We start from the raw sequence: 26,935 nt of genomic DNA on the forward strand, positions 1-26,935 counted from the left end.
TCCCTAGACTGCCTTTGTTTGCCTTGTCTATTTGGGGAACTACTGTTTTTTCATGGTAAAACTATGGGTGTCACGTCCTGTGGCTCCTTTTTCCCAACACACACACACACACACACACACACACACACACACACACACACACACCTCCCTTTCTTATAACTCCATCCCACCTTCCCTGTGCAATAAGAGTATAGTATGAGAATGAGGATATAGCTGAGCAAGTATGTTGCTTAGAGTACAAGCATGAGGACCCATGTCTGGATCCAGGCATAGTGGTGACACATCTGTAATCCTAGCACTGGAAGAGTACAGACTGGTCCGGTCCCAGAAATCACTGGCCAGATTCTCTAGTTGAATCATGAGTCCTGGGTTCAGTAAGAAACCTTACTTTAAAAAAATAAGGTAGAAACATATCCCCCATGGAGGGATAACTGCCTTAACCCAGAGACAGGAGAGAAGCCCTAGTCCCTACTTCACATGACCTGTCAGATCTACATGACCCCAACTGGATGGCATTCCCCTACATATGGAATTGGGGTGGGTGGATGGGAGGGGAGGGTGGTTAGAGGGCATGTGAGAGGGCAGAGAGGGTAAAAGGGAGAGGAGGGAGGGAGGGCTGGAGGGGAGGGAGGGAGGGAGGGAGGAAGAGGGAACTGGGATCAACATGTAAAATAATAAATTAAATTAAAAAAAAATGCTTTGACTCCAAAATTTAAGTTGAAGGACAAGTTACTGGGGAAAAGGATTTCTATTTTTGTTTCCACAGAAAATGAAAAGATGTGGATTCCTTCCAGACTAATGTGGTTTGATCACGCCAGACCGCCTGAAACAGAGTACAAGGTGATCCTACATTCAAAACAGCTGGACAAAGCAGCCTTACAGTCTACAGCCAGGATTTCTGAATCTTCTTTGAATCCCCCATGACAGCGCTCCTTACCAGCAGGAAGTAGTTTGGAAAGAACGACGCCCAAATTCCCAAACATTGTCTATAAATGTTTGTTTTCATTTAATTGGACTTTGTTATATAAAATAAAATAAAATAATAATAAAAAAAGGTAGAAAGCTACAGAAGAAGATACCTAATACCAACTTTTGGTATCCATATGTCCACATGCATGAAAATATACACACATCTACCATATCCAAGAATTGAGAAGAATTTAAAACTGCACTCCTTTAATCCCAGCGCTCAGGAGGCAGAGGCAGGTGGATCTCTGAGTTCAAGGCCAGCATGGTCTACAGAGTGAGTTCAGACAGCCAGGGCTATGTAGGGAGACCCTGTCTCAAAAATAAAACAGAAGAAAATAGTAACAATAAAAAATTAAGAATATATTAGCCAAGATGGTGGTGTATGCATTTAATCCCAAAACTCAAGAAGCAGAGGCAGGTGGATCTCTGTGATTTTGAGGCCAGTGTGGTCTATATAGTAAGTTCTAGGCCAGTCAGGAATACACAGAAAGACCCTGTCTCAAACAAAACAAAATCAAACAAAACACCAGCATACTATACTTGTTAGCAAGTACATTCCCTTTGGATGGAAATTATTATTTCACTGTATCCTTCATGAATATTTTATACAATTGCTGCTTTATTTTAAGTACTAGTCAGTAAATGTTTTTCAAGGAAGAATGAAAACTAGAATCCACCTCAAATCTTTGCTATTAATTATATCCTATTTAGGAAGCTGCTATCTTTTGTAAGTCAGGTGATAAGACTCAAAGCGGTCACTTGACAGTCAAAAAACCACACATCATACAAAGCATTTAACTCAGCACTGACCTCAAGGTTTCCTCTTCTTTGCTCCTCTACCCCTGGGGCTAGAACCCAGGAACCAAAAGCTAACCTTCTAGCACGGAGCTACACCCTCAGCACCACCATCTTCTTTAAAACTATCTTCAGTTTGTCAGTTGGCGCCTAAGCAGGTGATAATTGATGAGCATAGTCATAGGTAATCCTAGTGGTTCTAGAGCAGCAAGCAGATACAAGGATATATTCCCAGCCATGCCTATAATCACAGTTCTTGGAAGGCCATGGCAGGACAATGGTGAGTTCAAAATCAGCCCAGGGTACATGGCAAGTCTGAGCTATGTAGGAAATCACGTCTCAAAAAATAATACAAAATAAAAGAAAGAAGTAAAAACAATAATAATAAATTACTAACAGGAATATAAATTGTTTCTATGGCACCTAAAGAGTAAACAATTTGTCAACAGTACCAAAAGTCTTCCAGATATCCACACATTTTAATTTAGTTAGTTCTTTTTGGAGCTCTGCCATAAATCATAACTATGGAAAAACCTCTGCATAAGAATGTTTATCACAGCTACTATAAACAAACAAACATTTGGCAGCAAGTGTCAATGTATATCATTTAATGTTAAAATTGTGTTTAAATAATTTTAAGAAAAATAGCTTATCAAACATAATACTGCCTATATAACATTATCACAGTATATAAAATAGACAAGAAGTAAATACATTACTGAAGGCCAAAATTGGTTTCCTTGGAGAGATTTCTTTTTTCTAAAACTTTTCTAGATTTTCCAAAGTATTTCTAATAGAAAAAAACATATTTATTTCTAAGTCAAGAACTGAAACCATTCTTTGTAAAAGTGAGGTCTCTGGGCCACTGAGGATAAGTTATATGATTTGAAAATGGATGAAAAGACCACTTATTCTGATTACCAACACTAGAGCACATAAAAACAAAGAAGACAGTGTCTAAAGAGGACAGACATTCTCATAGCCTGTGAGTTTTCTTTTGCTACCTTTCCCGATGATGAGCAGGGGCTGTTTGGCATTTCTAATAACAGATGCTGCTGTACACACAGCAGGAGTTTCAGCCATGCTAACTGGAGGTGGCAGGCAGCACTCCTTGTACCTGAAAAGAAAAACGATGTTATAATTAAGAGAGGCTGGGGGCTGGGAGATGGCTTAGCAAGCAAAGGCACTTGCCACCAAGTCTGATGACACGAGGACCCACGTTCCATCCCTGGACTGGTGGAGGGAGACAGCTGACTCCAGCAAATTGTCCTGTGACCACTAAAGCATGCATATGCACACACACATATAAATGCTTTAGGACAAGAGTCATGCTGCATACCTCTAATCCCAGCACTCAGAAGGCAGAGGCAGGTGAGTCTCTGTGAGTCTGAGGCCAGTCTGGTCTACATAGTGAGTTTTAGGACAGCTAGAGCTTTAAAAAAAATTATTTTGAGGGCTGGAGAGATGGCTCAGAGGTAAGAGCACTCACTGGCTGCTCTTCCAGAGGTCCTGAGTTCAGTTCTCAGCAACCACATGGAGGCTCACAACCATATATAATGGGAACTGCAAGAATACATACAGACAAAACACACACACATACACACACACGCATATAAATATTTAAAAATAAAGTGGTTAATTTTAAGTTTTCTTACTGTGAAAATTCCAAATTGTACATAAAAAGGTATAATACATATACTTGGCCAGGCATGGTAATACACACTTTTAATTCCAGCACTCAAGAGGCAGAGGAAGTCACATCTCTATGAGTTTGAGGCCAGCCTGGTCTACACAGGTGTAGTCCCAAGTCAGTCTGGGATACATAGACCCTACCTAAAAAAATACTCCATAAATTCAATATGGCAATTCAATGAGAATATCATTTTACCACATTTGTATAACTCATACACACATTCACACACACACACACAGTACCCACCACACCCCCCTTGAATCAGAAATCAGACCTTTAAAAAGCTCTTTAAAAGATAAAGACTTTCTTTTATACAACTATAAAATTCTTATCACAACTAACAAATCAAGAATTATTCCTTAATATCTAATAGCCAGTTAAATGGATAATTCATTGGCAGAAAATCTAGGTCAATGGCACTACAGCAGGAACAGTAAAACAGAAAACAGTAGTAGCTAAAATAGAAAAAATACTATAAACTAGTATGTAATACTTTGTAGCATTTACTCTTATTTGCTTTTCAAAACAACAAGGTAAGGTATTGCTGTTAGCTAGTTTGCACCAGGTTCCAGATGGCATATGGCAGAGATGTACTGTAGCAGTATCCTGTTGCCAAAGTCCCTGCTGTTTTCACCTCACCGTTCCATATTCCACTCACTAGTAAATTAAAATTACAGCATCTTACCAGGTCTTACTAAAAGAACTATTAAAACATCATAGTTAAGTCCTCACTGTTACATGGCATTTATTCTCACATATAAAACTTGGTATCTAAATTATCCAAATATCTGGACACAAAATAAAATAGGGGCATCAACCTGTACATAATTTTAAAGGAAGGTTATAGATTTTAAACTTCCCTAAGGCTCACTGTTCTTCATTCCTCAGTATTATTTTGATTGGCATATTTACATAAATATACACAATAGATGTCCTCATGTCTGTTTCTCACAGACAGAAAGTATCCACTACACTAAATACACAGACCATTAGCCACTAGAGAGCCATTTCCATAATAGCAAGGTCCACAAAAGTTGCAGTTAAGAAATAACTTAAAAAAAAAAAAAAGAAAGAAACATGCTGGGCAGTGGTGGCGCACGCCTTTAATCCCAGCACTTGGGAGGCAGAGGCATCTCTATGAATTTGAGGCCAACCTGGTCTACACAGTAAGTTCCAACCAAGGCTTTGCAGTGAGACACTACCTCACACACACACACACACACACACACACACACACACACACACACACACACACACACACACACCGCCACTACCACCACCACCAAAACAAACAAAACAAAACAAAACAAAAACCAACAATGAAGTATGTTATGATGTTCAATAAGTAAACTACGCAGGAATGCAACTTATATGCCAACAGTGAACCCACTACTTGGAAAGTGAAGGCAAAAGGACTAAGTTTGAAACCAGCTTGGACTATACAATGAAATCCAGTCTTAAAAACCTCTAAATATAACATTCAACACATTGACTAAATATGCATGATAAAAAGGAAAGGTACTAAATGTTAAAAATGTCAGTCCTTAGAAGGATTTCTTTTGGGCTGGAGGGAAGACTCAGTGCTCTTCCGGGACCTGATGTGTGTTCCCAGCACCCACAACAGATAGCTTACAATTAATTGCTTGTAACTTTAGCTTCGGGGGATGTGATACCTACTTCTGTTCTCCACAGACACCCCTACACATGCGGCAAACACACAGACACACACACACACACACACACACACACACACACACACGGATGCATAAATAAAATATATCTTTAAAAAATTTATTTGTACATTACTGGATTTTTCTAAAAAGTTGGTAATAGAAAAAAATATTTTATTCCTAAAACTAAAGTAATACCACTTAGGGATTTGATGGACCACAGTAACATCTGTATCAAGGTGAATGATATCAAGTGTGACTTTTTTGTACTTCTTTTCACTCAGTGCTTATTTAAGAGATAAAAGTGCAGGACAACTCACACATTTTAAAGCTACATGGGTGCTAGACAAACACTTTTTATTCTGAGTCCTAACAAGTTTTCACCAATCATCCACCTAATCTCTTGGCTTACAGTAAGATGCTTGTCAATAATACATACGCTAATGTAGATACATATCTGAGGTTAATGGGCGGATAACTTTGAATGAGGAATTGGGAAGTTCCAAGTATTTGATTTAGTAATTAAATCCACAGACAGTTACCAAGTAATACCATCTAAATGATGAGAACTAAGCTGTCTGGCTAGGATTCAATTTAATCACAAAATCATCAAAAAATATTGAGACACTTGGAAATTGACACACTGCTAAATAAATTCTTTTTAAAGACTAAGTATGATAACACAATAGTAAGGAAGAATTCTGAATAACTCTTACCATATAGAATCCACATTCCCCTGGAGGGTCACAAAATCTGCAGGAATGTCAATGTAACAAGCACCTGGACGACCATAGATGCTGCTCCTCACTGCCTGTGTTATGACAAACAAAATGCCTCAATTACCATATTCTTCTTGAAGTCAATCTAAAAGTGTGAAATGAACACTAATTTTTCTTGAGGTATTCTTAGTTGGATGAAAAAGTCATAATTAAAATTGAAATGTCCTTCATTAACTGTATTTTGTTCATCTAAAAGGGAATACAGAATTCATGTAGGGCTCTGAAATTCATGCTCTTGAAGAAGAAGCTCTACTTTCTGTTTATGTTGGAACTTTCACCTACTTCTTAACCTTAATCATTTGGCACAATTTTCAGAAATTTATGTGTTAAACTGATTCTCTAACGTGTGGTTTTGAAATAGCTCAAATATAATTTCACATAAAACTCTTGCTAGCTAACATTAATTTACAATGCACTATTTAATTAAAAAACAATGATCTTATATGTATTCTTCCAAATATTTGTGTAAAAACTTAAGAGATCAGAACCCAAGGGCGTTTATCTTACATTTATCTTCACTTTGGCTTAACTAAAGAGATAATTTAAGAAACTAACATACAGGAGAAACTATTTTCCAAAAATAGCTGACTTCATCTCTATTTCAGTAATTAAATATAATGGCAATGAACATTAGAATGTAAATAGCTTTTTAACAACGTCATTTTTAACAGTCTGGGTATATTATCATTCCATTAAGAACAAAAATAGCAGTGCTGAAGGCATGGCTCTGAGAAGCATGTGCTTGGCATGTATGAGATGCTGGGTCCTATCCCTGAAGAGCTTTTCAGTAAATACTATACCTTTTCAATAACAATAGGAATATGTTCTATGCTGGTTGGCCGGGCAGAGAACTTGCTATATAATCTGCAAGCTTCAACCTACACAGAAAATGAAGATAATTTCAATTCAGCACACAATAATATTGCTCTCATAAAGGAAGACAAGACATTCAAGTCATTAATTACTTATTACATTTAGAGGCAAGACAGAAAAATGTGATTTTTATTTATATTTGTTTTTTGAGATTATCTCAAAAAATATTCAAATTACAAAGTCTTCCCTCAGGATGATTCTGGAAACAAAACACATTATTTTCCTTTCTCAGGTTGTCAAAAATGAAGATGATATATACCATGTACCACAATACAGGCAAACAGGCATTCTCATAAACTGCTGGGGAGTTGGGAAGGCAAGCTGGCCAGGCCTATTAAAGCAAGTGCTCAGCTAGGAATATGAAAATTCATCTGTCATCCATTTCTGCTGCTTCTCCTTTCACGTATTTGCTGTGGGAACATGGGAGCTGGGGGTGCTACCTCTACAAAACTTTCTCTTGGTACTTTGCAGTATGGAATCTATGGAAAAGATGAAAGCCTTAGTCACACAGGCTTGACAGGCCCAAGATCAGCCTTGAGTTTTCAGATTTTTATGTTCATGTCCTTCAGTTTTAAGAACTTCCAATAAGAAATTGATATTTGAATTTTAAATCAAAGTGTGTTTTAACTCTCTGTATGTGGTGGTTTGAATGAAAATGGCCCCCACAGGCCCACAGAGACTGGCACTGTGTATTAGGATGTGTGGCCCTGTTGGAGGAAGTGTGTCATTGAGATTAGCTTTGAGGTTTTAAACGCTCAAACCAGGCCAGTGTCACTTTGTCTTCCTGCTGCCTGCAGATCCAGATGTAGAACTCTCAGCTCCTTCCCCAGCACCATATCTGCCAGGGCACCGCCATGCTTCCTGCCATTAGATAATGAACTAAACCTCTAAACTGTAAGCCAGCCCCAAGTAAACGTTTTGCTTTATTAGAGTTGCCATAGTCATGGTATCTCTTCACAGAATAGAGAAACCCTGAGACACTGTGTGTGTGGAGTGTGAGGTGATACGACAACTTGTGGGAGTTGAGTCTCCTACCATGTATGTTCTGAGGATGGAACTCAGGTTGTCAGGCTTGATAGCAAGTACCCTTACCCTCTGTACTATCTTGCCTGCCCTAAATTTTACTTTTCTTTGATTCTGAGATGGGGTCTTGCTTGCCTGCTTCAGCTTCCTAACTGTTGGGAATATCCAAGTCTGTACCTAAATTTCCTTTCAATTATTTATCAATTCTACTTTTCTGGATATATTAGCATCATTTGAATACTGTTCCAATTAACCAGTAAAACTTTGTCTTTCAAGAGTATAAGGACATAATTTTCCCATTAATTTATACAAAGGGTAGTATTTTATATTAGTTTATGATACAAAACTCTCTATGAAACCTTGGGTATGGCTCAGTGGTAGAAAATTTGCCTAGCCTGTGTAGTTCCAATGCATTCATGTTACATGTCAACCATTCACTCCTAGCTATTTGTATTCTGTCACTATTTTTCTTTAGCTTTATTTACCTAACTGTGTATATGAGTGTTTTGCCTGCATATGTATATTATACCAAGTATGTTCATAGTGCCTGTAGAGGTCAGAAGAGAAGGTCAGATCCCTTGGGACTGGAGTTATGGACAATTTGAGTCACAGTTCAGGTGCTGGGAACTGAACCCAGGTCCTCTACAAGTGTTCTTAATTACTGAGCCATCTCTTCAGCCCTCTGCAAATTATTTATTTTGGTTTTTCGAGACAGGGTTTCTCTGTGGCTTTGAACTGTCCTGGAACTAGCTCTTGTAGACCAGGATGCTCTTGAACTTGCAGACATCCACCTGCCTCTGCCTCCCAAGTGATGGGACTAAAGTTGTGCCAATGCCCAGTGCTGCAAATTATTTTTAAAGCTGGAACATTTTGCTGACAAATTTATTTTCTCTTAAAATAAAAATAAATGTATACCAAGCCTGATAATTCTGAGAATTTTTTTCTTTTAACTATTTCTATAGAGTCTGAGGGTTATACCCCAAAGCCATTTTTATTCTTACATTTGTTTGTTTGTTTTGTTTTTCAAGACAGAGTTTCTCTGTGTATCCCTGGCTGTCCTAGAACTTGCTCTGTAGACCAGGCTGGCTTCAAACTCAGAAATTCTCCTGCCTCTGTCTACTGAGGATTAAATGTATGTACTACCGCCACTCTGCCCCCTCCCCCATTTTTAATTCATCCATCTTTATTACTATGTAAAGGAATTAATTCCAGTTCAAAAGTCAGGTCAGTTTTGGAGGGGCTGGAGAGATGGCTCAGAGCTTAAAAGGACTTGCTGCTCTTCCAGAGGACCTGAGTTTGGTTCCTAGCACCCATATCAGGTAGCTCACAACTGTCTGTAACTCCAGCTTCAGAGGTCTGATAGCTCTCCAGTCTATGTGGGCACCTGCACATACCCACATGCAGGCGCGCGCGCATGCACACACACACACACTTAAAAATAATAAAAATGGCCTGGTGGTGGTGGTACACACCTTTAATCCCAGCACTCAGGATACAGAGGCAGGCGGATCTCTATGAGTTCGAGGTGAATTCCAAGACAGCCAAAGCTATTACAAAGACGTTACACAGAGAATCGCGGCTTCAAAAAAAAACCAATCAATCAATCAATTATATCTACAGGGTCTAGTGAAAGGGCTCAGTGGTTAAGAGCAATGGCAGATCTTCTACTGGACCCAGATTAAATTCCTACCCCCCCACAAGGTAGACCACAGCCACCTGAAATTCCAGTTCCAAGGGATCCAATGTCCTTTTCTGGCCTTCACAAGTACTCTACATACAGTGAACAGACATATACATGGTAAACCACCCAGATAAATAAATAAAATGAAAAACATTTAAGCCATGTCAATTTTGGTATATTTCTTTAGATGAGCAGTTCTCAAACTGTGGCTTATGACCCCTTTGGAGGTCAAATGACCCTTTCACAGGGGTCACCTAAGACTATTGGAAAACCCAGGTATTTACATTATGATCCATAACAGTAGAAAATTACACTTATGAAGTAGCAATGAAAATACTTTTATGGTTGGGCTCACCAAAACATAAGCTGTGTTAAAGGGTCACAGCATTAGGAAGGTTGAGAACCACTGCTGTAGATCTTTTTATGTTATTTATTTCTTTATTTATTTATTTGGTTTTTCAAGATAGTGTTTCTCTACATTGTTCTGGAACCTGTCCTAGAACTAGCTCTGTAGACCAGGCTAGCCCTCAAACTCACAGAGATCTGCCTGCCTCTGCCTCCCTAGTGCTGGGATAAAAGGTGTGTGTCACCAACACCCAGCTACATCTTTTTACTTTTAATTCTTTATGTGTGTATTTGTGTATCTGAGTGCAATACTCACAGGAGCCAAAAGGGGCTTCAGATTCCCAAAGAGCTGGAGTTGCCCATGGTTGTAAGCCACCAGTGGGTGTTAAGAACTGTACTTTGAGCTCTGTAAGAGCAGTCTGTGCTCTTAACTGCTGAACCATATCTCCAGCTCCTCAGCCCTTAACACAACCTGATACTGCCTTGTTCAGAAAAATCTCTTCACACACTTGTAATCTTCTATTTTTTGTTGTTTTTATTTTATAGATTAAAAACTTTTGTTACATTTATTTAGTGTATGCTGTATGCATACAGGCTTAATGTCATGGCACATGTGGGAGTCTGAGAACAACTTGTAGAATCAGTCTCTCTCCTACTATGTCTGTTCTGGGGGTAGAACAATACCCTTCAGGCTTGGTGATAAGTGCCTTTATCCACTAAGCCATCTTGCAATACAGATTTTTAATTTTTTTTTTTTTTACAGATTTTACAAATTGTGTTTATGATTTTTTTTTGTCAACTTGACATAACTAGAGTTATATGGGGGAAAGAATCTTAACTGAGAAAATACCTCCATCAGATTGGCTGTAGGCAAGTCTATAGGGCATTATTGGTTAATGTGGGCGGGCTCAGTCTGCAGGTCACCTCTGGGCAGGTGGCCCTGAGTTGTATCAGAAAGCAGGCTAAGTGAACCAGGAAAAGCAAGTCTTACCGACATGCAGTGCTCCTCCATGGCCTCTGCATAGTACCTGCCTGACTTCCCTGGATGGGGAAATAAAGTCCTTCATCCCCAGTTGGTTTTGGTCAGTGTTTCATCACAGCAATCGAAACCGCAACTAACCAAGACAGTGTTTTTACTTTAGTGGTATTTAATCCTTGCTCAGATGGTAGAACTGAATACCTGAGGAAATTCCTGGAAGGCTCCCATTGTTTCTTGATTTCTTTCAGAAGAACCACCAATCACAATCAATGGCCTGAAATAATAATTTTTAAAAGATAGTTACAAATGAGAATATATAAAACATTCAGCAGTGTCCAATGCATCACAAACAATTGTGAGTAACTAAGACAGAGATTAGACAGAGAAAACTACATCTTCCTTAAAAAGAAAGGAAGGAAGGAAAGAAGAAAGGAAGAAAACCTGGAAGTTAAAAGAATTTAAGATGTAGTTGTCCTCAAAATAAAAGAGATGCGACATGTTAGTAAATGCTTTTCTTACATTAGCTTCACCCCTTCTAGATGCTAACGTTAGGCTTGCAGGTATAGTGACAGAAAATCAATTTTATGCCTCTCCTGAAATAGAAAAGGCATTTACATTTTCCCAAGTAAACCTATTTGGAAATGACAAAACGAGTAATAGTTCTCAATTTTTATTTCTCAAGATTAAAAAAAAATACAGCAAACTTTTAAAGTTTTTTTCTTTTTTAAGATTTATTTATTTATTATGTACTCAGTGTTCTCCCTGCATGTATTCCTGCAATCCAGAAGAGGGCACCAGATCTCATTATAGATGGTTGTGAGCCACCATGTGGTTGCTGGAAATTGAACTCAGGACCTCTGGAAGGGCAGTTAGTCCTCTTAACCTCTGAGCCATCTTTCTAGCCCCACAAACTTAAACTTTTTTTTGTTTTGTTTTGCTTTAATATCAACCCCTAAGGTAGATAAGGAAGAGGAAGACAAGGAAAGAAGACAGGGAACAAGAGCTAGAAGAAACACAGTGAAGCCCAGGCGAGACGGCTCAGTGGGTAAGGACACTTGTTACCAATCCTCACAAGGTGAGTTTGGTCCCTGGAGCCCATAGCATATGAGAGAACCAACCTCTGTGGGTTGTCTACAGACTTCCACATGCTAGACCCTGAATATGCACACAGACACACAAAATTTTAAAAAATAATTTTAAAAACATACAAGAAATGAAAATGTCCTTCACATTAAAAAGATTAAATATGCTCTGAATTGATTAGAACATAATCCCCTTTGCCCTGCTATTATTGGTAAAGTAGCTGAGAAAGGTTAAAGGCAAAGCTGGAGAATAAGCATTAAACACATGATAAAGCAAATTGTAACAAACAACAATATAAATACTGACCAGGCAGAGCAAGATGAAGAATATACACTTCTATATTCTGTCACACACACACACACACACACACACACACACACACACACACACACAAGCTTAGCTGGGTATAATGCCAAACACCTTTAGCCCTAGCACTCAGGAGGCAGAGGTAGACCAATCTCTTTAAGAATTCCAATCAGGGGACCTGTATGAATCTGAACTAGGCCTCTGATACATGTTATGGCTGTGCACCTTGGTCTTCCTGTGGGACTCCTAACAGTGGGAGCAGGGGCTGTCTCTTACCCTTTTGACTACTTTTGGACTTTTTCTCCTACTGGGTTGTTCCATCCCCTTAATATGAGGGGTGGTACATCCTTACTACAACATGATATTCATGGGAGGCCTGCTCTTTTCTGAAAAAAAAAAAAAAAAAAAAAAAAAAAAAAAAAAAAAAAAAACAGAGGAGTGGATGAGACTGGGAGGAGAGTGGAGAGGGAGGGGAAACTGATTGGGATGTAATATATGAGGGAATAATAATAATAATAATAATAATAATAATAATAATAATAATAATAATGAGGAGGAGGAGGAGAAGAAGAAGAATTCCAGACTTGGCAGACATGGCAACGCCTTTAATCCCAGTACTTGGGAGACAGAGGATCTTGAAGCCAGTCTGGTCTACAGGGCAAGTTCCAGGACAGCCAGAGATACACAGAAAAAAAAAAAAACAATATTAAAAACAAAACAAAACACAGCCAGTGGTGGCACACACCTTTAATCCCAGCACTTAGGAGGCAGAAGCAGTAGGGTATCTGTGAATTTGAGGCCAGCCTGTTCTACAAAGCAAGTTAGTTCCAGGACAGACAGAACTACACAGAGAAACCCTGTCTTGAAAAATTAAATAATAATAATTATTATTCAAGACTAGCCTGGCATACATAATATAGTGAGGGCTTAGGTTCAATAATTAACAAAGTTAAAAGTAGTTATTTATTTAGAGCTACATACATGCTCACATACACAAACATAAATACATATATACATAGAATGAAACTCTAAAATGCTAACTGTTTTTTCTTCACATTGCATATATTTAAAGGCTACAACATTACACTTTGATATCCATAGTGAACTGATGATATGGTCAAGCAACTTAACACTCATCATATCACAGTTTTTTTTTATATGTCCTAAAAGTATCCCAATCTATTCTTGCAGCAAATTTCCAACATTCAATACAGTGTTATTAACTCTTATCCTCAGGCTTTGCGCCCTTTGACCCATCTTCCCAATCTTGAGCCCACTTCACAGTTAATGATCTTCCACTTTCATGCAAAAACATATTTAAAAATATTTTCAGCAAGAATGATTTAATTACCAACAGTTCATGTTTGCATTTGCCATGCCACCCAAGGCGTGGATGAGACCTGGGCCGGAAACGACAAGGCATACTCCTGGCCTAGAAGTAAAGCAGAGTTTATCAACAGCAGATCAAACCTAATAACTGAAAAAGAAGAGGTACAGATGTCATCTATCTTAGCTTGGAACATACCAACTACCAGTTAATTAGTATTACATTAGGGTTTCCATGGAAACTTCTTGGTGGTCAGAGGAAAGACAGGCAGGCCTTTACTATAATTGGCAGACAATTATTAGAATATCTTAATTACAAAAGAGTAACATCAAGTTTTTTTTTAAAGATATATAACTAGTTCTTGTATTTTATTTCATTACTTGTATTTTACTAACCATTACACATTTTGTTCCAATCATACTTGGGTTAAAACTGATTACAGAAGCAAATATGATTTTTTTTCACTTTCTAACAAATAAATATACTAAATCTCTGTGAGGACATGGTTCTAACTGCATGGTTTTTCTCCAAATCTTTCTGAATGCTTTCTTTTGACACACTTTCTGAGCCTAAATCATTCAATAATTAAGTATCGCTATATAATTCAATTTACCACTTTACATTTCAAATTTAAGAATCTTTCAGACTTAAAATAACACTAACACAGTTCCAAGTATCTAGAACAGTACCATCCCTAGATGGTTCTACAGTGACAGTCACACTCCCTGTGCAATTTGACATGACATGGACTCCACACAGTCACTCAACACTTACAAATATGGCCACTACAAATGAGGGGCTCTACTTAGCACATTACTCATTTCTAATTAAAGGTAAATACCTATACATGGCTAATGCTACAATACTAGATAGTAAAATTCTAAAGTGTTCAAAATTAAAATTTCAAATGAAACTTTTAGCTTGCTAAAATAATCATCATTCAAGAATCAATTAAGGCACCAATGACTGTAATTTAAATGCCTTTCAGGGTCAACACAAAGATTAACACATTGTTTACATGTAAATAAAGCAACAGAGTGGTTCACAGGCTGTTTTAGATGTGGTTTTCTTCAGGCTCAAATTCAGAAGATTCCCATTAAAAAGAAAGGATTGTGAAAGCTTGCTTGTTATTTCTTAGAATTTAATTACTAACTTCACTTTTAGAAATTAAAAAAAAAAAAAACTTACTAAAGCTTATATATAAGTGCCAAAAAAGTATGGTAGAAATTTTATCAGAGGTTCAAATTTCACCTAAAAAAATATGTGAATGTAGAAAAAAGTAGAATATATGAAAAAACTTTAATGGTTGTGGAATTACAGTAATTTTAGTTTTTTTTCCTTATATATTTTCTATGTTTTCTAAAAAGGTTATTTAAAAAAAACATTTTTTAGTAAAAAAATGAGGGGTGAGTAATTAGCTAACATAAGTAGAAAGGAATATGCTTTAGCAATCTCATTTTGGAATACAGCCTTTTATATGAAGTAGCCTAAGGAAGTTAGAGCTCTTATTTCTTATTAATACTATCTTCTACAATCTTTTCAAGCCTACTAAGCTTTCAGTTGACATATATATTTCTACCCTAAACTTTCAATGTATTCAAATAAAGCGGACTTTAGTTTACCTGCCTGTTAGATATCCAACCGCAGAGGCAGCATAACACGCCTACAAAAAAAGACAGAGGACTGAATGAAACATGCAGGACTCTTTGCTATACATACAAGAACATTTATTAATAAAAGATGATAATTTGAGCTGGTCATAGTGGCTTAAATCACAGCATTTATTCGGGAGAGAGAGCCAGGTGAATCTCTAAATTTGAAGCCAGCCTAATCTACAAAGTGAGTTCTGGGATAGCCAGTGCTACACAGTGAAACCCTGTCTCAAAAGCAAAACAAAACAAAACAAAAATAGATGAGAATTTACATAGTAGAGAAAAGAAATAACTGGAACACTACTCATTTTTTATGAGATCTAATAACCATAAATTTCCAGGAATGGTTTAAGTATCTAGGTATCTAAATATTAGTTTTTCAAGTCAATTTTCATTACCGCTTTTCATCTTACAACTGCTTAAGTATCTTTAAAATCAAAAGGAATGTCCTCTTTTTTCTTATCAATCATTTTTCTCTGTCACTTTACTTATACAAGGTTAGTTGATTTGTTCAGAGCCTGGTCTCGTTACATCAGGGCAGCCTTGAACTTGCTATTAGCCCATGGTGATTAGCTTTCCAAGTCCTGGGATTTTTAAGCTTTTAGTTTGTCTATACTGTTTCCTACTTCACTAATTTCTGCGTATGCATTAATTATTTAACTTTTTCCCTTGAGTTTTATCTGATTTCCCTTTCCTAGAGTCTTGAAAAATAAGGGGACAGAATTCGTCTAAAATCTTTACTAACAGATTCATTTCATCTAAAATATTCTAGCTATATATTATGAATTACATTTGACACTAATCTTTTCATTATCATTGCTTAAAAACATTTTTTTATTTTCTACTATGATTTCTTCACCCCATCTGCAAATTAGGGTCCGTATTTAGGTCTGTATTTCCTTTCCTCATAGGTAATCTGTGTTTTCTCTTTTATCCCTGATCAATTTGGCTTGAAGTTTTCAGATAAGTATAGGAGCCAGTGAGTGTGTTGCTTCTTTTTCCTTTCTTTTTAATTTACTATATTTTAAATGAGACTTTTCTGGGATGAAGAGATGGCTCAGTGGTTAAGAGCACTGGCTGCTCTTCCAAAGGTCCTGAGTTCAATTCCCAGCAACCACATTATGACTGTAGCGGGATATGATGTCATCTTCTGGCATAAAGTCATACATGCAGACAGAGCACTCACACATAAAATAAATAAGTAAATCGTAACAAAACAAAATTAAAAAAACATATTTTAAAAATAAATGTGATTTTTTTCAGTTATCCTCTGTTACTGAGTTTGCTTCCACATGGCCAAGTTGCACATTATTTACTGTATGCTTTCAATTCTTGGCAAGCAATCTGTTGAAAATTTCTTTATGGCCAACACGTTTTTTTTGTGTGTTTTGTTTTGAGATGAGATCTCACCCTGTAGCCTAGGTCAACCTTGAATGTAAAGAAGCCTTGTAAGCCTTGTGAGCTATGGGATACAGCTGGGAGTCACCATGCCTGGCCATTTTTCACTCAACTGTCCTCAATCCAGCTTATAAGGAAGATAGAAAACACTAAATTGAATCAAATAATCAAATACAAGATGCCCAGGAAAAATATTGAGTGCATTTAAAAATTATTCTTTGTCTAGGACATTATAGTATTACTTAAATCTTTTTTTTTTTTTTTTTTTGGTTCTTCAAGACAGGATTTCTCTGTGTAGTCCTGGCTGTCCTGGAACTAGCTCTGTAGACCAGGCTAGCCTCAAATTCATAGATTTCCCCCTGCTCTGCTTCCTGAGTGTTGGGATTAAAGGTTTGCACCACCACCTTGGACTGGTACTCATCGTTCTTAAGACAGGAAAGTCTGGAGTCAAAGTGTTCTGATTCTGATCCCAGTTCCCCACCATTCTACTGTGAGTCTGACAAATAACTTAGCACACTGGCTTCTTCCTCTATAAAATGAATGTAACCCATTCATTTTAGGGAGGATGAATTAGGGATCTCAGTCATGTAAAGTACTTAGAATACAGCTAACTTCCTGACAATCTGCCATTTTCTAATCACACTATCAATGTTTCAACTGTGCTAAGGAGCTGAATGGCAATCAAACAGCACTCAGGTGAACCTTTCTTTTAAGCACAAACATGCTCTGAATCCTGAGTCTTCTTGCACATTCCCTCTCAACAACTCCATCATTAAACCCACCATCTTCCTTTCTAGATTGTTTCTCCTCTCTAATCAACCTCAGGCAGTAGCATTATCATTTATCTGCTCCCCTACCCTAGCAATCACGTCCACAAGAGCTAGCCTTTTCCTTCCTAGGTAACATCTACTCTTTTTTCAAAGATAGCTCTGGCATCATCTTCTGTGGGATGCTTTCTCAGAAGATTATATGTGTTTATTTAATTCTATTGTTGTTGTACTAGGGAAATCCAGGGTACCAGGCATGTTAGGCAAGTACTCTACCACTGAAAGATAACCCAAGCTCTCCAGGTCTCAGTTGACTGGGTTGGCTGAAAACTTGAGATCTTTTATTTCACTTGAGTAGACATAGACTGCAGCTGTGATTTTCCATAAGCATCCTTTGGCCTACCTATCCACTCTCATGGTTTGCCATGCCTTTAAGCTATATTGATGCCTCATGAACAAACATTTCCTCCATGAGCAATCTTCCCTGTGCTATCAGAAAATCAGCCACATACTCTGCTACTATTGTCTCTTGCTTGTATTTCTTTTTTGAGGACTTGTATTCTAGGTTGCCTTTTGTGTGTGTGTGTTGCCCTCACTTTCCCAACTGATAAACTTGGAGATTGAAAATAAATGTCATTTCCTCTTTAAGCCCCCTTCTCTTCAATGCTTATGCAACACATACCAAGCATATAGTATATACTCAGCACATCTAATGCAAGAAAAGAAATGCAGTGACAAGCATAACTTCCTTTAGAAAAACAACAAAATGTAAATCAACAGCTATAATTTCCCATGCAGGAGAAAGGCTAGAAAATTGTTCCAGGTAAGAAAACTGGAAGGTAAGTGTACAGCTCAGTGGCAGAATGCTTGTTTAGTATTCACAAGGTCCTAGGTTCAATTCCCAGCACTGAAAAAAAAAAAAAAAAAAAAAAAAAAAGGTGGGAGGTGGATGAGTGTTAGTAACACAAATTCATTACCTACCAGTTTTCAGATTAAAAACACTGCCTATAAATTCCAAACCTTGTTGATAAACATCTTTCAATTAGTAAATAATGTAGTAAGCACCTATATTATACAAAGGCTTCCATCAAACAACCACTGTGGGGATATGAAAAGTGAACATAACTTGTGCTGCACTGGAACTCACATTTGATGTCACAAAAAAGGTGGCAAGAGGAGGCGAGAGCATAGGTCAAAGGGCAGGAGTGGGAGTGGAAAACAGGACTCTGCCTCAGCTGGCCTGACGGAATAGACTCTTTTTAAAAATGTATTCTCTCTCTCTCTCTCTCTCTCTCTCTCTCTCTCTCTCTCTCTCTCTCTCTCTCTCTCTCTCTCTCTCTGTCGTGCGTGTGCGTGTGTGCCCATGGAGACCAGAAGAAACCATTGATCCTCTGGAACTGGAGTTATAGGAGGTTGTGAGCTACCATATGGGTGCCAGAAACCAAACCCTGGTCTCTCAGAAAGCAGCAAGTGCTGTTAACTGCTGAGCTATCTCTCTAGTCATTTAAAGTGTGTGTGGTGTGTATTCAGAGGACAACGTGAACGAGTTATCTCCTTCCTTCTTCCACGTAGGTCCTAGAGACTGAACTCAGGTTAGCAGGCTTGAACCAGTCCATCTGTACCAGATTCAGGCTGTTTTAAGCTAGTATTGCTGAAGGGGTAAGACTGGGCAGCCAGAGGAAATGTTGCAAGTGGGATCATAAAATGCTTTGCTTTTCCGGATTCCAGGTTAAACCCGAGTTCCTGTAATAGCTTTACCATCTCTAATATTTTTCACCCCACAGCATGAGTCCTGGTCTTCAATCATTCACATCACAGGTGCTCTCTGAGCACCTACATGTAAGGGAACCACACGAGATACTGACAATACACATATGTAGTGATGAAACTACACAAGTGCTCTGCTAGAACTTACAGCCTAATAGTAAGGTAAAACCCTCCCTTCCAATTCTGACATTCGGGCATGGCAGAGTACACTAGGGTAGAACAGTATGAGCACCGATCCAAACTCAGAATATCCAAGTTCAAAAGCCATTACACAATGACTCACATTGGGCAAGTTTTGGCTCAATCTCTCTGCACCTCACTTTCCTGTCAAGTAGGAACGTTGGTATGTATATGCAATGATTTAGGAGTGACGGGACGCTGTGTGCAGCGAGTAGCTGCCATTCGGCTGTGTCCACACTCACCGCTTGCTCATTCCTCATCCCGATGTACCTGATGCCCAGTTCCTGTGCAGCAAGGGCGATTTCGGTAACGGGGATGCCTACGACGCCGAACATATACTCCACATTCTGGGGATAGGGGGTGGGAAAAGAGAGGAATAAACGCCAGTCACCAGGCAGGTGACCCAGTCTTCTCGTCCTTCTCTGAGATCCAAAGCAAGGGCCAACACCGACGGACGCCCGCCCGCCCGCCTGCCTCCATGACAACGCGTGGTCCCCCGCCCGCTTCCTCCGAGCCTTGAGCTCCCTAGCGATCCATCGTACTTGCGTTTTCAGGGCCTGGGCGATGACTCTAGCACCAGACACCTGCTCCTCGCTATTGCCGCTACCCTCTGCAGAGTCACTTCTTGGCATCTTGCACCTAAAGTTACTTCAAGGCACTCTCGCGGCCCACGGCCTCCCTAGCCAAGCAAGCTTCAGAGTCAACGGCGTGCTGTAGGTGACACCGGCTGACGCACGGGAGGGCAGCCTACCGATTTCAGCAAAGGGGGGAAGGGGCGGGGCTGGGAGGAGTCAGTTCTCCGTGAGGCGATGATGCAAGCACGCCCACTCTCCAGTGACTTGTCCCGGTCCCGCCATCGGCTGAGGCGGCATGAGCCGGAGACCGCGGCCTATGCCGAGCAGGTAGGAAACCCAGCCTCTGAGGTGGCTCGCCATAGTTTCGGGCTCCACTCGGCCCCGCGTAGGTTCAGTCCCGCGTAGGCTAGTGGCACATGCGCACTTCCAGGGTAAAGGCAGATGGGGACCTTGTGGGAGGGGGCGTGGCCCATACGCGCATCCCCGTCCCCCGCCGGGGATTCCCCTGGTGGGGCGAGCCGCGCTAAGGCTGCTGGGATGCTGGTAGCTTGGGAAAGGGTTAAAGTTGAGGGAAAGGTCCTGTGGGTCGTGTTGCCATGCTTCCGTGCCCTCTGGTTTCATAACTTTGTGGTTTTGCACTCCATAGAACATGCACGTTACTTAAGTCTGTGAGCAAAGGTCTACTCTTTATCATAGATATCTTCAAGCTTGCTTGTCGCGAGATAAACTTGTCCAGAGCATTATTCACACCGCAGTGGCCCCTGCCCTCTGCTCTGGTTTGTATTTATGTTTGTTCCAGTTGAGTATCACTAAGGTCTGTTAGAGCCATACGTTAATAATTAAATGTATGATTGCGTAACTTATTACCAAAGTAATTATGTTGGTTGCTTTCTAGTTACCGGTTCGATGCTAAGCCTACTTGACACTGGCAGCACATGCTGTATAGACAATAACCAATTTGTAACACCTTGTGTGGATTTCTTTCTTAAAATAATCCTTGCCAGAACTCTGTGTGTGTGTGTGTGTGTGTGTGTGTGTGTTTAAAGGATCAGTCTTAACTGGCCATATTTTGCCATTTAGCAAAGAGAAAAGTCATTGAGCTGGTTCTTCGCCTTGCAGTTCACAGTATAGTATTTCATGCTTCTCATGCCTGTAGTGATTCGGCATAGGTGATGTGAATGCGTATCAAAAGGCCTTTAAATCCCAGTGGGGAAGTGGAGACAGGTGGATATCTGAGTTTGAAGCCAGCTAGTTTACCTAGCCCTGTCTCAAAAAAAAAAAAAAAAAAAAAAAAAAAAAAAAACAGGAAGAGGAAGGGAGGAAGAAAAGAAGGAAAGAAAAGACTTGGCATTGTTTTTACATTCACTTATTACTCAAAGGAAGAATACATCTTTTTTTTTTTTTTTAAAGTGCTAGTGGTTGAACATAAGACCTTGTGCATACCAGGCAAGTACTCTACCACTGAACTATATTCCCAGCCCTAAAATTTAACTTTCTTTAAAAAAACAGAAGGCTAGGGGGTTGGAGAGATGGCTCAGTGGTTAAGAGTAGTGGCTGATCCTCCAGGTAACCTGAGTTTGATTTCCAACACCCTCATGGTGTCTCACAACCATCTATAATTCTAGTTTCAGGGAAACCTATGCCCTCTCCTGACCTCTGAGGGCACCAGGCACACACATAGTGCACAGACATGCATGCAGGCAAAATACCCATACACATGAAATAAAATAATAATAAAAGGCAAGGCTGTGTTGACAAAGCTTTCCAAAGGTCAGATTCAATCATCAGATCTAAATAGTGATTACTATAGGAGTCTAGATCTGAGATTATGAGGAGCGGCTTGACAACTTTCTTCCAAGTGGGTGAAGATAATGTCTAAGTAACCATGTGATTTAGTAAGGGCTTGTGAGCAGGGTGTGGTAAGGCATGTCTATAATACCTGTACTCAGGGGTTAAGGCAGGAGGATCACAAGCTAAAGGCCAGCCTGGGCTACAGAGTGACCCTCACTCAAAAGTAAATGATTGAAAAAAAAAGTTGTAATATTATGCTCAGAGAAGATTAGCTTTCAGAAGAAGGTATCTTCTATAGGCAATGGTTCCATGGCTCCCGGATTGTGATTTTTGTCTCTTTCAGTTCACAAGAACATTAGGAATCCTTATGCTTATTTTTAAGCACAACCCTATCTGAACCTGTAAAAAATAGACCATGCTTTACCAAAATGTAGTGCTCAGTTGTTAAACAAAGAGTGAGTCAGGGTTATTTGTTATTCTAACTTTATTTTGTTGTGACAGACACCATGCCGAAAAGCATGTTCAGGGAGGAAAAGGTTTATTTTATCTTACACTTCCAAGTCCATCTGTGAAGAAGGTTGTCAGGTTAGGAACTCAAGGCAGGAACCATGGAAGAATCTACTTGCTGGCTCACTCTTTGGCTTACTCCCAGCCTGGTACTTAACTAGCTTTATCATACAGCCTGGGACTGCCTGTCTCGTGAGCTAGGCCCTCCTGCACTGATTAATATTCATCTCGATTCATCCCTCAGGATGTAACCAGAGAACCACAGTTACTTTATAGAGACTAATTTTTCAGGTAATTCTAGGCTGTTTAAAGTTGACAATCAATGCTAATAGGAAATTTGTGACATATTGTAGAATGGCTAAAAATTAAACTGGCTGACCTAGGAGAAAATGGAAACAGTATGTATCTTCTTTTCTGGTATAGGGATTAATCGCAGGGCCTTGTGAATGCTTGGCAGCTACTACACCTGTTGGGACTGGGAGCAAATACTGAAGTCAAGGTCACCAAAGTTAGATGAGCAGAAGCAACTTTATTCCATCACCGCTGTGACCCAGAACAGGAGGAGTGGGGGGGGGGTCAGGGGTGATATAGGAAAAATAATTTTTATAATTTGCAGTTAAGTCCTGGGTGACAGGACATTCTGGAAATTTACAACTTGTGATAACATTTATAATTAGTAGTACAATTTGTGATAACAGGGTATTTGTACAAGATCAAAAGTGGGTTTATAGAGGCTTGTTTACACAAGTCTGTGGCTATCTTAACAAAGCTGGGGGCCTACCTTAATTTTTAACCAACTGCTCTTCCTGTGACTGAGAATATAGGACAAGGGTCAAGCCATAGAAGCAGCTTGGTAGGTGGGCTAATGTTCAGTCTTACTCTGGGCCCTTCATAATACTAAGCCCAGCTTTTACTCTTTTATGTTAATAACAGGTTTTACTAAGTTGTCCAGGTAGACCTTGAACTTTGGGTCTTCTTGGCTCAGCCTTCTGAGTAGCTGAGAGTACAAAGGTATGCCACCTCCAAGTAAAAGTCCAGGAACAAAAATAAGAAGGAAATCTATATAAATAACTATTTTTAAAAGCAACCCTTAAACTATACAGTAGGAAATGTGCTGTAGGAAACATTGTCAATAAAGACAGAGCAAGCATAAAATAATGTAATAAAATGGTTGATCAAGTGAAACATGTTAAGTTGATTTTGTTTACTTCTCTTTAAATTATGACCTGTGTAGTAGCAAAGTTTAGAGATGGGCTTGAAGAAACAAACAAAACAAAACAATGGAAAACAATTTTATATTCTCAAGCTATCAAGGACAGCTCAATAATAAATCAGTAATAAAAGCTGCTGGTCCCTGTCTTGTTGAAAGGCACTGAAGACATTTCCCTGGTACCCCTGACCTAGAGAAAGCTGATCCCTCCCAAGGCCTGGACTATGCTCAGCAGTGTATTGCAGCCTCAACTTAGAACTGAAGTAGGGAACAGTATGGAAAGAAAACAGAACGAGTGATTTTCCTGTTTTACCCATTATGGATTTGTTTTTCTTTTTCTTTTTAAAGTAAATTTGAAAGAGTTTAGCATTAGAAATAACCACCACAATGATATGAGTGCTATGAAGGCATAATGGCTTAGCAACACTGTGTTTCTCCTTGAAATAAAACTGCAAAGTTCCCAGGGTGTGGGGTTGAACTAGGGACACTTTCGTAGTGAAAGACTTAATTAAACCCTTTACCTGGTTTCTTCATCATAACCTTTGAGCTCCTTCTTGGGGCTTATCAACAACTTATTGTTTTCTTATAGTTAATATTTGTGACGTCTTTCAGACACATGAAAGGCTCAGAAGTCACTACATACCCATAAGCCAGCTCCTGTTCTAGCCCAGTAAACAGACACAGTGAGCCTCCTGTGTGGCCCTCCCTGGCTGCATCTCTTTTCCCGCTCTGTAGAGGGAGCCGTTACTTTGAACTTAATATCTGTAGTACCTTATTATCCATTTTAAAGTGTCTTAATCTATTTTCTGTTGTTGTATAAGTGCTCACGAGACTAGGCGTTATCTATTTGTTCTGTGGCACTGGGGAGACAATTGTTGTACCTCCTTCCCTGGCTTTCCCCCTGCTTTTTATTTTCAGTCAGGGTCTATGAGTTGCCTAGCCTGGCCTTGAACTCACACTGTAGCCCAGGCAGGCCTTGAACTGGTGAACCTTTTGCTTTAGCTTCCCAAGCAGCTAAGGTTTATGGAGTCTATTTTACAAGTCCTGGCCACTGCTCAGTACTTAGACATTTATTTTTGTTCACTGTTCTAGCAGCTCAGAAGTCTGGGAGTACATGGCTACATCTGGTTTTGGTGAGGACCTCAAAGTAGAAAGACAAGCAGATATATGAGAAAGAGAGAAAAAGAAGGCCAAACTAGAGACGACCAACTCATTCCTAAATAATTCATGAGGTTAAATAACGGAGACACCTCCCATTAGATCCCACCTTCCAGCATAGCTATGTTGAGGTAAAAATAACATTTAGGAGACCACGGCCAAACAGTAGCAAACATTTAGGTTATTTAGTTTCTTGGGGTATGACTAGTATACTCTGTGAAGATTTTTGTATGTTTTACCTCCATGTGAGAGTTTCTGTGTGTCATACTGGTGTGAGGATATTACCAGTTTGACAGATTGTTCTCCAAAGTCACTGTAAGAAGTTACATTCATCATTGTGTGAGAACTGCCCTTTTTCTCCATCAATTGGAAACTTACTGTTTCTGTTTTTGCCGGTCTAGCCTCACATGGTAGTGCACATCTAATTCTAACACTTAGGAGACAGAGCAGAAGGATGAGTTCAAGTCCATCTTCAGCTACATCATGAGTTCAGGGTCAGCCTGAGCTACATGGTATTCCGTCTCAAAAAAAAAAAAAAGTAAATAAATAAAAAAATGAGTAAATAAAGCTAAAGACATGACTGTTGAGGAAGGCTAGTTAGGAAGAAGACCAATAGCAGGGAACAAAGAAGGGTAATGATGGAGAATATGATTGAAATGCATTGTGTGCATGTGTAAAATCTCATAATAAAACCATTATTATACATAATTAACATACTCTAATACAATTATAAGTTTTCTGCCAATTTGATAGGTATAAAATGACTTCTCATTTCCAAGATACTCTTATTATGAATGAAGCAAAATGTAGTTATGATGGCTTTTTGTCTGTTAATTACCAGTTTATATATCTTGCCAATTTCTTTACTGGATTACTTATCTTTTTCTTACTGGCTTATAGATATCTTTTATATATCACAAATGTTTGTCTTTTAATTTTGTTTACAGTTGCTTTTGAGAAAAAATTTCCCTACTTGACCCAGGCTAGACTCAAACTAGACATCTGCCTGTTTTTACCTTTGATATACTGATTTTTATAATTATCTGTGACAACTGTTTTCCTTTATGTTTTATTTTTTGTATCTCATTTTATAAACGGTCCCTAATTTGAAGTTATTAAGTCTTTTCCGTATTAAAAAGTTTGTTTTCTCTTTTGTATTTGTTTGATTTCCTTTGGCCTTGCTTGGATTCACTGTATAGTCTTAGCTGGCTTTGAACTTGGTATCCTTCTACCTTAGCTTCTTGAATGATGGGATCACCAGTGTGTACCTATATGCCAAGCTCAAACTTCATACTTAAGTCTCTAGTCTATCAGATGACTTGGACCAGCTAGTTGTTCTTCAGTGACAGTCTCTTGAGGGGGAAGTCCAGGGATGAGGGGAAAGAAAACAACAACAATAACAAAACACCCAGAAACTCTGGGACCAGAGGGTCTCAAATAAATTGATGGCCTGGGAGAAGCAAGGTTATTAAGAAGTACAGCATCTTATGTACATTTTACAGGAGGGAAATGGGACAGAGTCAGCAGAAAGCCATCATACAATGGGACAGTGTTGGCAGAAAGCTAATCAAGCAATGTTGTACAAAGGGAACATATGATATCTCAAGTGTGTATGTAGACAGAGCCCATGGCAGCTTTGGAACTGACAATGCCAATCTCTTCAGGGGAAAAGCCAGGTTCCCAGGAACCAAAGCCTTACTTAACTCCTTTGGGCCTCAACCCAGCCCAGACCAGATCTTGCCATGTCTGCTCCTGGATAAGGACACAGAACTAATGTTCTCTTTGTTATTTCATCAGGGCTTCTGAGAAAGCCTTGTATTGGCCTGGTTCCCCCAAACCAGGAAATACACATATACATGGGGGCTGCTGCATTTGTCATTTCTACATAATATCTTTATCAATTAGGTTTGTTTGAACATCTATCCTCCCAAATTTAGAGGTTAAAAGGACTACCATCTATTTCACATATCTGTGAACCCAGGCTCATTCATGAGTCTGTGGTCATTTGTCTGTCACATAGATTATTCTTACACTGGCAGTTGACAAACAGGGTTGTTTGTCTGGGCATCTGGCATATCTGCCATTGAAAGACATCTCTCATTAGATACCTGAGGGTTTTTTTTTTTTTTTTTTTTTTTTTTTTTTTTGTAGCTGCAGAGAGGAAATAGACCCATTGTGTAAGCCTTTGCAATATCCCATTTGACACAACAAGAACTTAGACTGGATTCTGAGATAAATTACATTATGAGGAAATAGAGAGGGAACTAATTGATTGCTTTTTGTAATAGTCAATTTACCATAATAGTTGATTGTTCAAGCACCATTTATAACAGTTCATTCTTATTCCACAATTATATTTAATGTCACTTTAGATACATACTGAGTTTCATATATATGTTACTTTTCT

At 39.0% G+C, this 26,935-nt stretch overlaps 2 protein-coding genes across 3 annotated transcripts in view; one reads left to right on the plus strand and one right to left on the minus strand.

The window, feature by feature from the left end:
• Window positions 1-19,979, minus strand: part of Hacl1 (2-hydroxyacyl-CoA lyase 1) — a 36,348-nt gene extending 16,369 nt beyond the window's left edge. For both annotated transcript variants that reach the window (XM_051177850.1, XM_051177849.1), the window contains exons 1-8: window positions 19,830-19,979; window positions 19,530-19,634; window positions 15,146-15,186; window positions 13,548-13,628; window positions 11,009-11,081; window positions 6,707-6,784; window positions 5,844-5,938; window positions 2,769-2,881 (exon numbers count right to left, since the gene is read on the minus strand). In XM_051177850.1, coding sequence (XP_051033807.1) covers window positions 2,769-2,881; window positions 5,844-5,938; window positions 6,707-6,784; window positions 11,009-11,081; window positions 13,548-13,628; window positions 15,146-15,186; window positions 19,530-19,634; window positions 19,830-19,919 — 676 coding nt within the window. In that variant the 5' untranslated portion in view covers window positions 19,920-19,979. The remainder of the gene's footprint in view (window positions 1-2,768; window positions 2,882-5,843; window positions 5,939-6,706; window positions 6,785-11,008; window positions 11,082-13,547; window positions 13,629-15,145; window positions 15,187-19,529; window positions 19,635-19,829) is intronic.
• An 85-nt stretch (window positions 19,980-20,064) lies between these two features.
• The window catches only part of Btd (biotinidase), a 43,862-nt gene continuing 36,991 nt past the window's right edge, over window positions 20,065-26,935 (plus strand). The window contains exon 1 of the mRNA XM_051177848.1: window positions 20,065-20,189. Within this exon, the coding sequence (XP_051033805.1) occupies window positions 20,158-20,189 (32 nt within the window). The 5' untranslated portion in view covers window positions 20,065-20,157. The remainder of the gene's footprint in view (window positions 20,190-26,935) is intronic.

This window comes from Phodopus roborovskii, unplaced genomic scaffold (assembly GCF_943737965.1).
Source record: "Phodopus roborovskii unplaced genomic scaffold, PHOROB, whole genome shotgun sequence".
NCBI classification, from domain to species: Eukaryota; Metazoa; Chordata; class Mammalia; order Rodentia; family Cricetidae; genus Phodopus; species Phodopus roborovskii.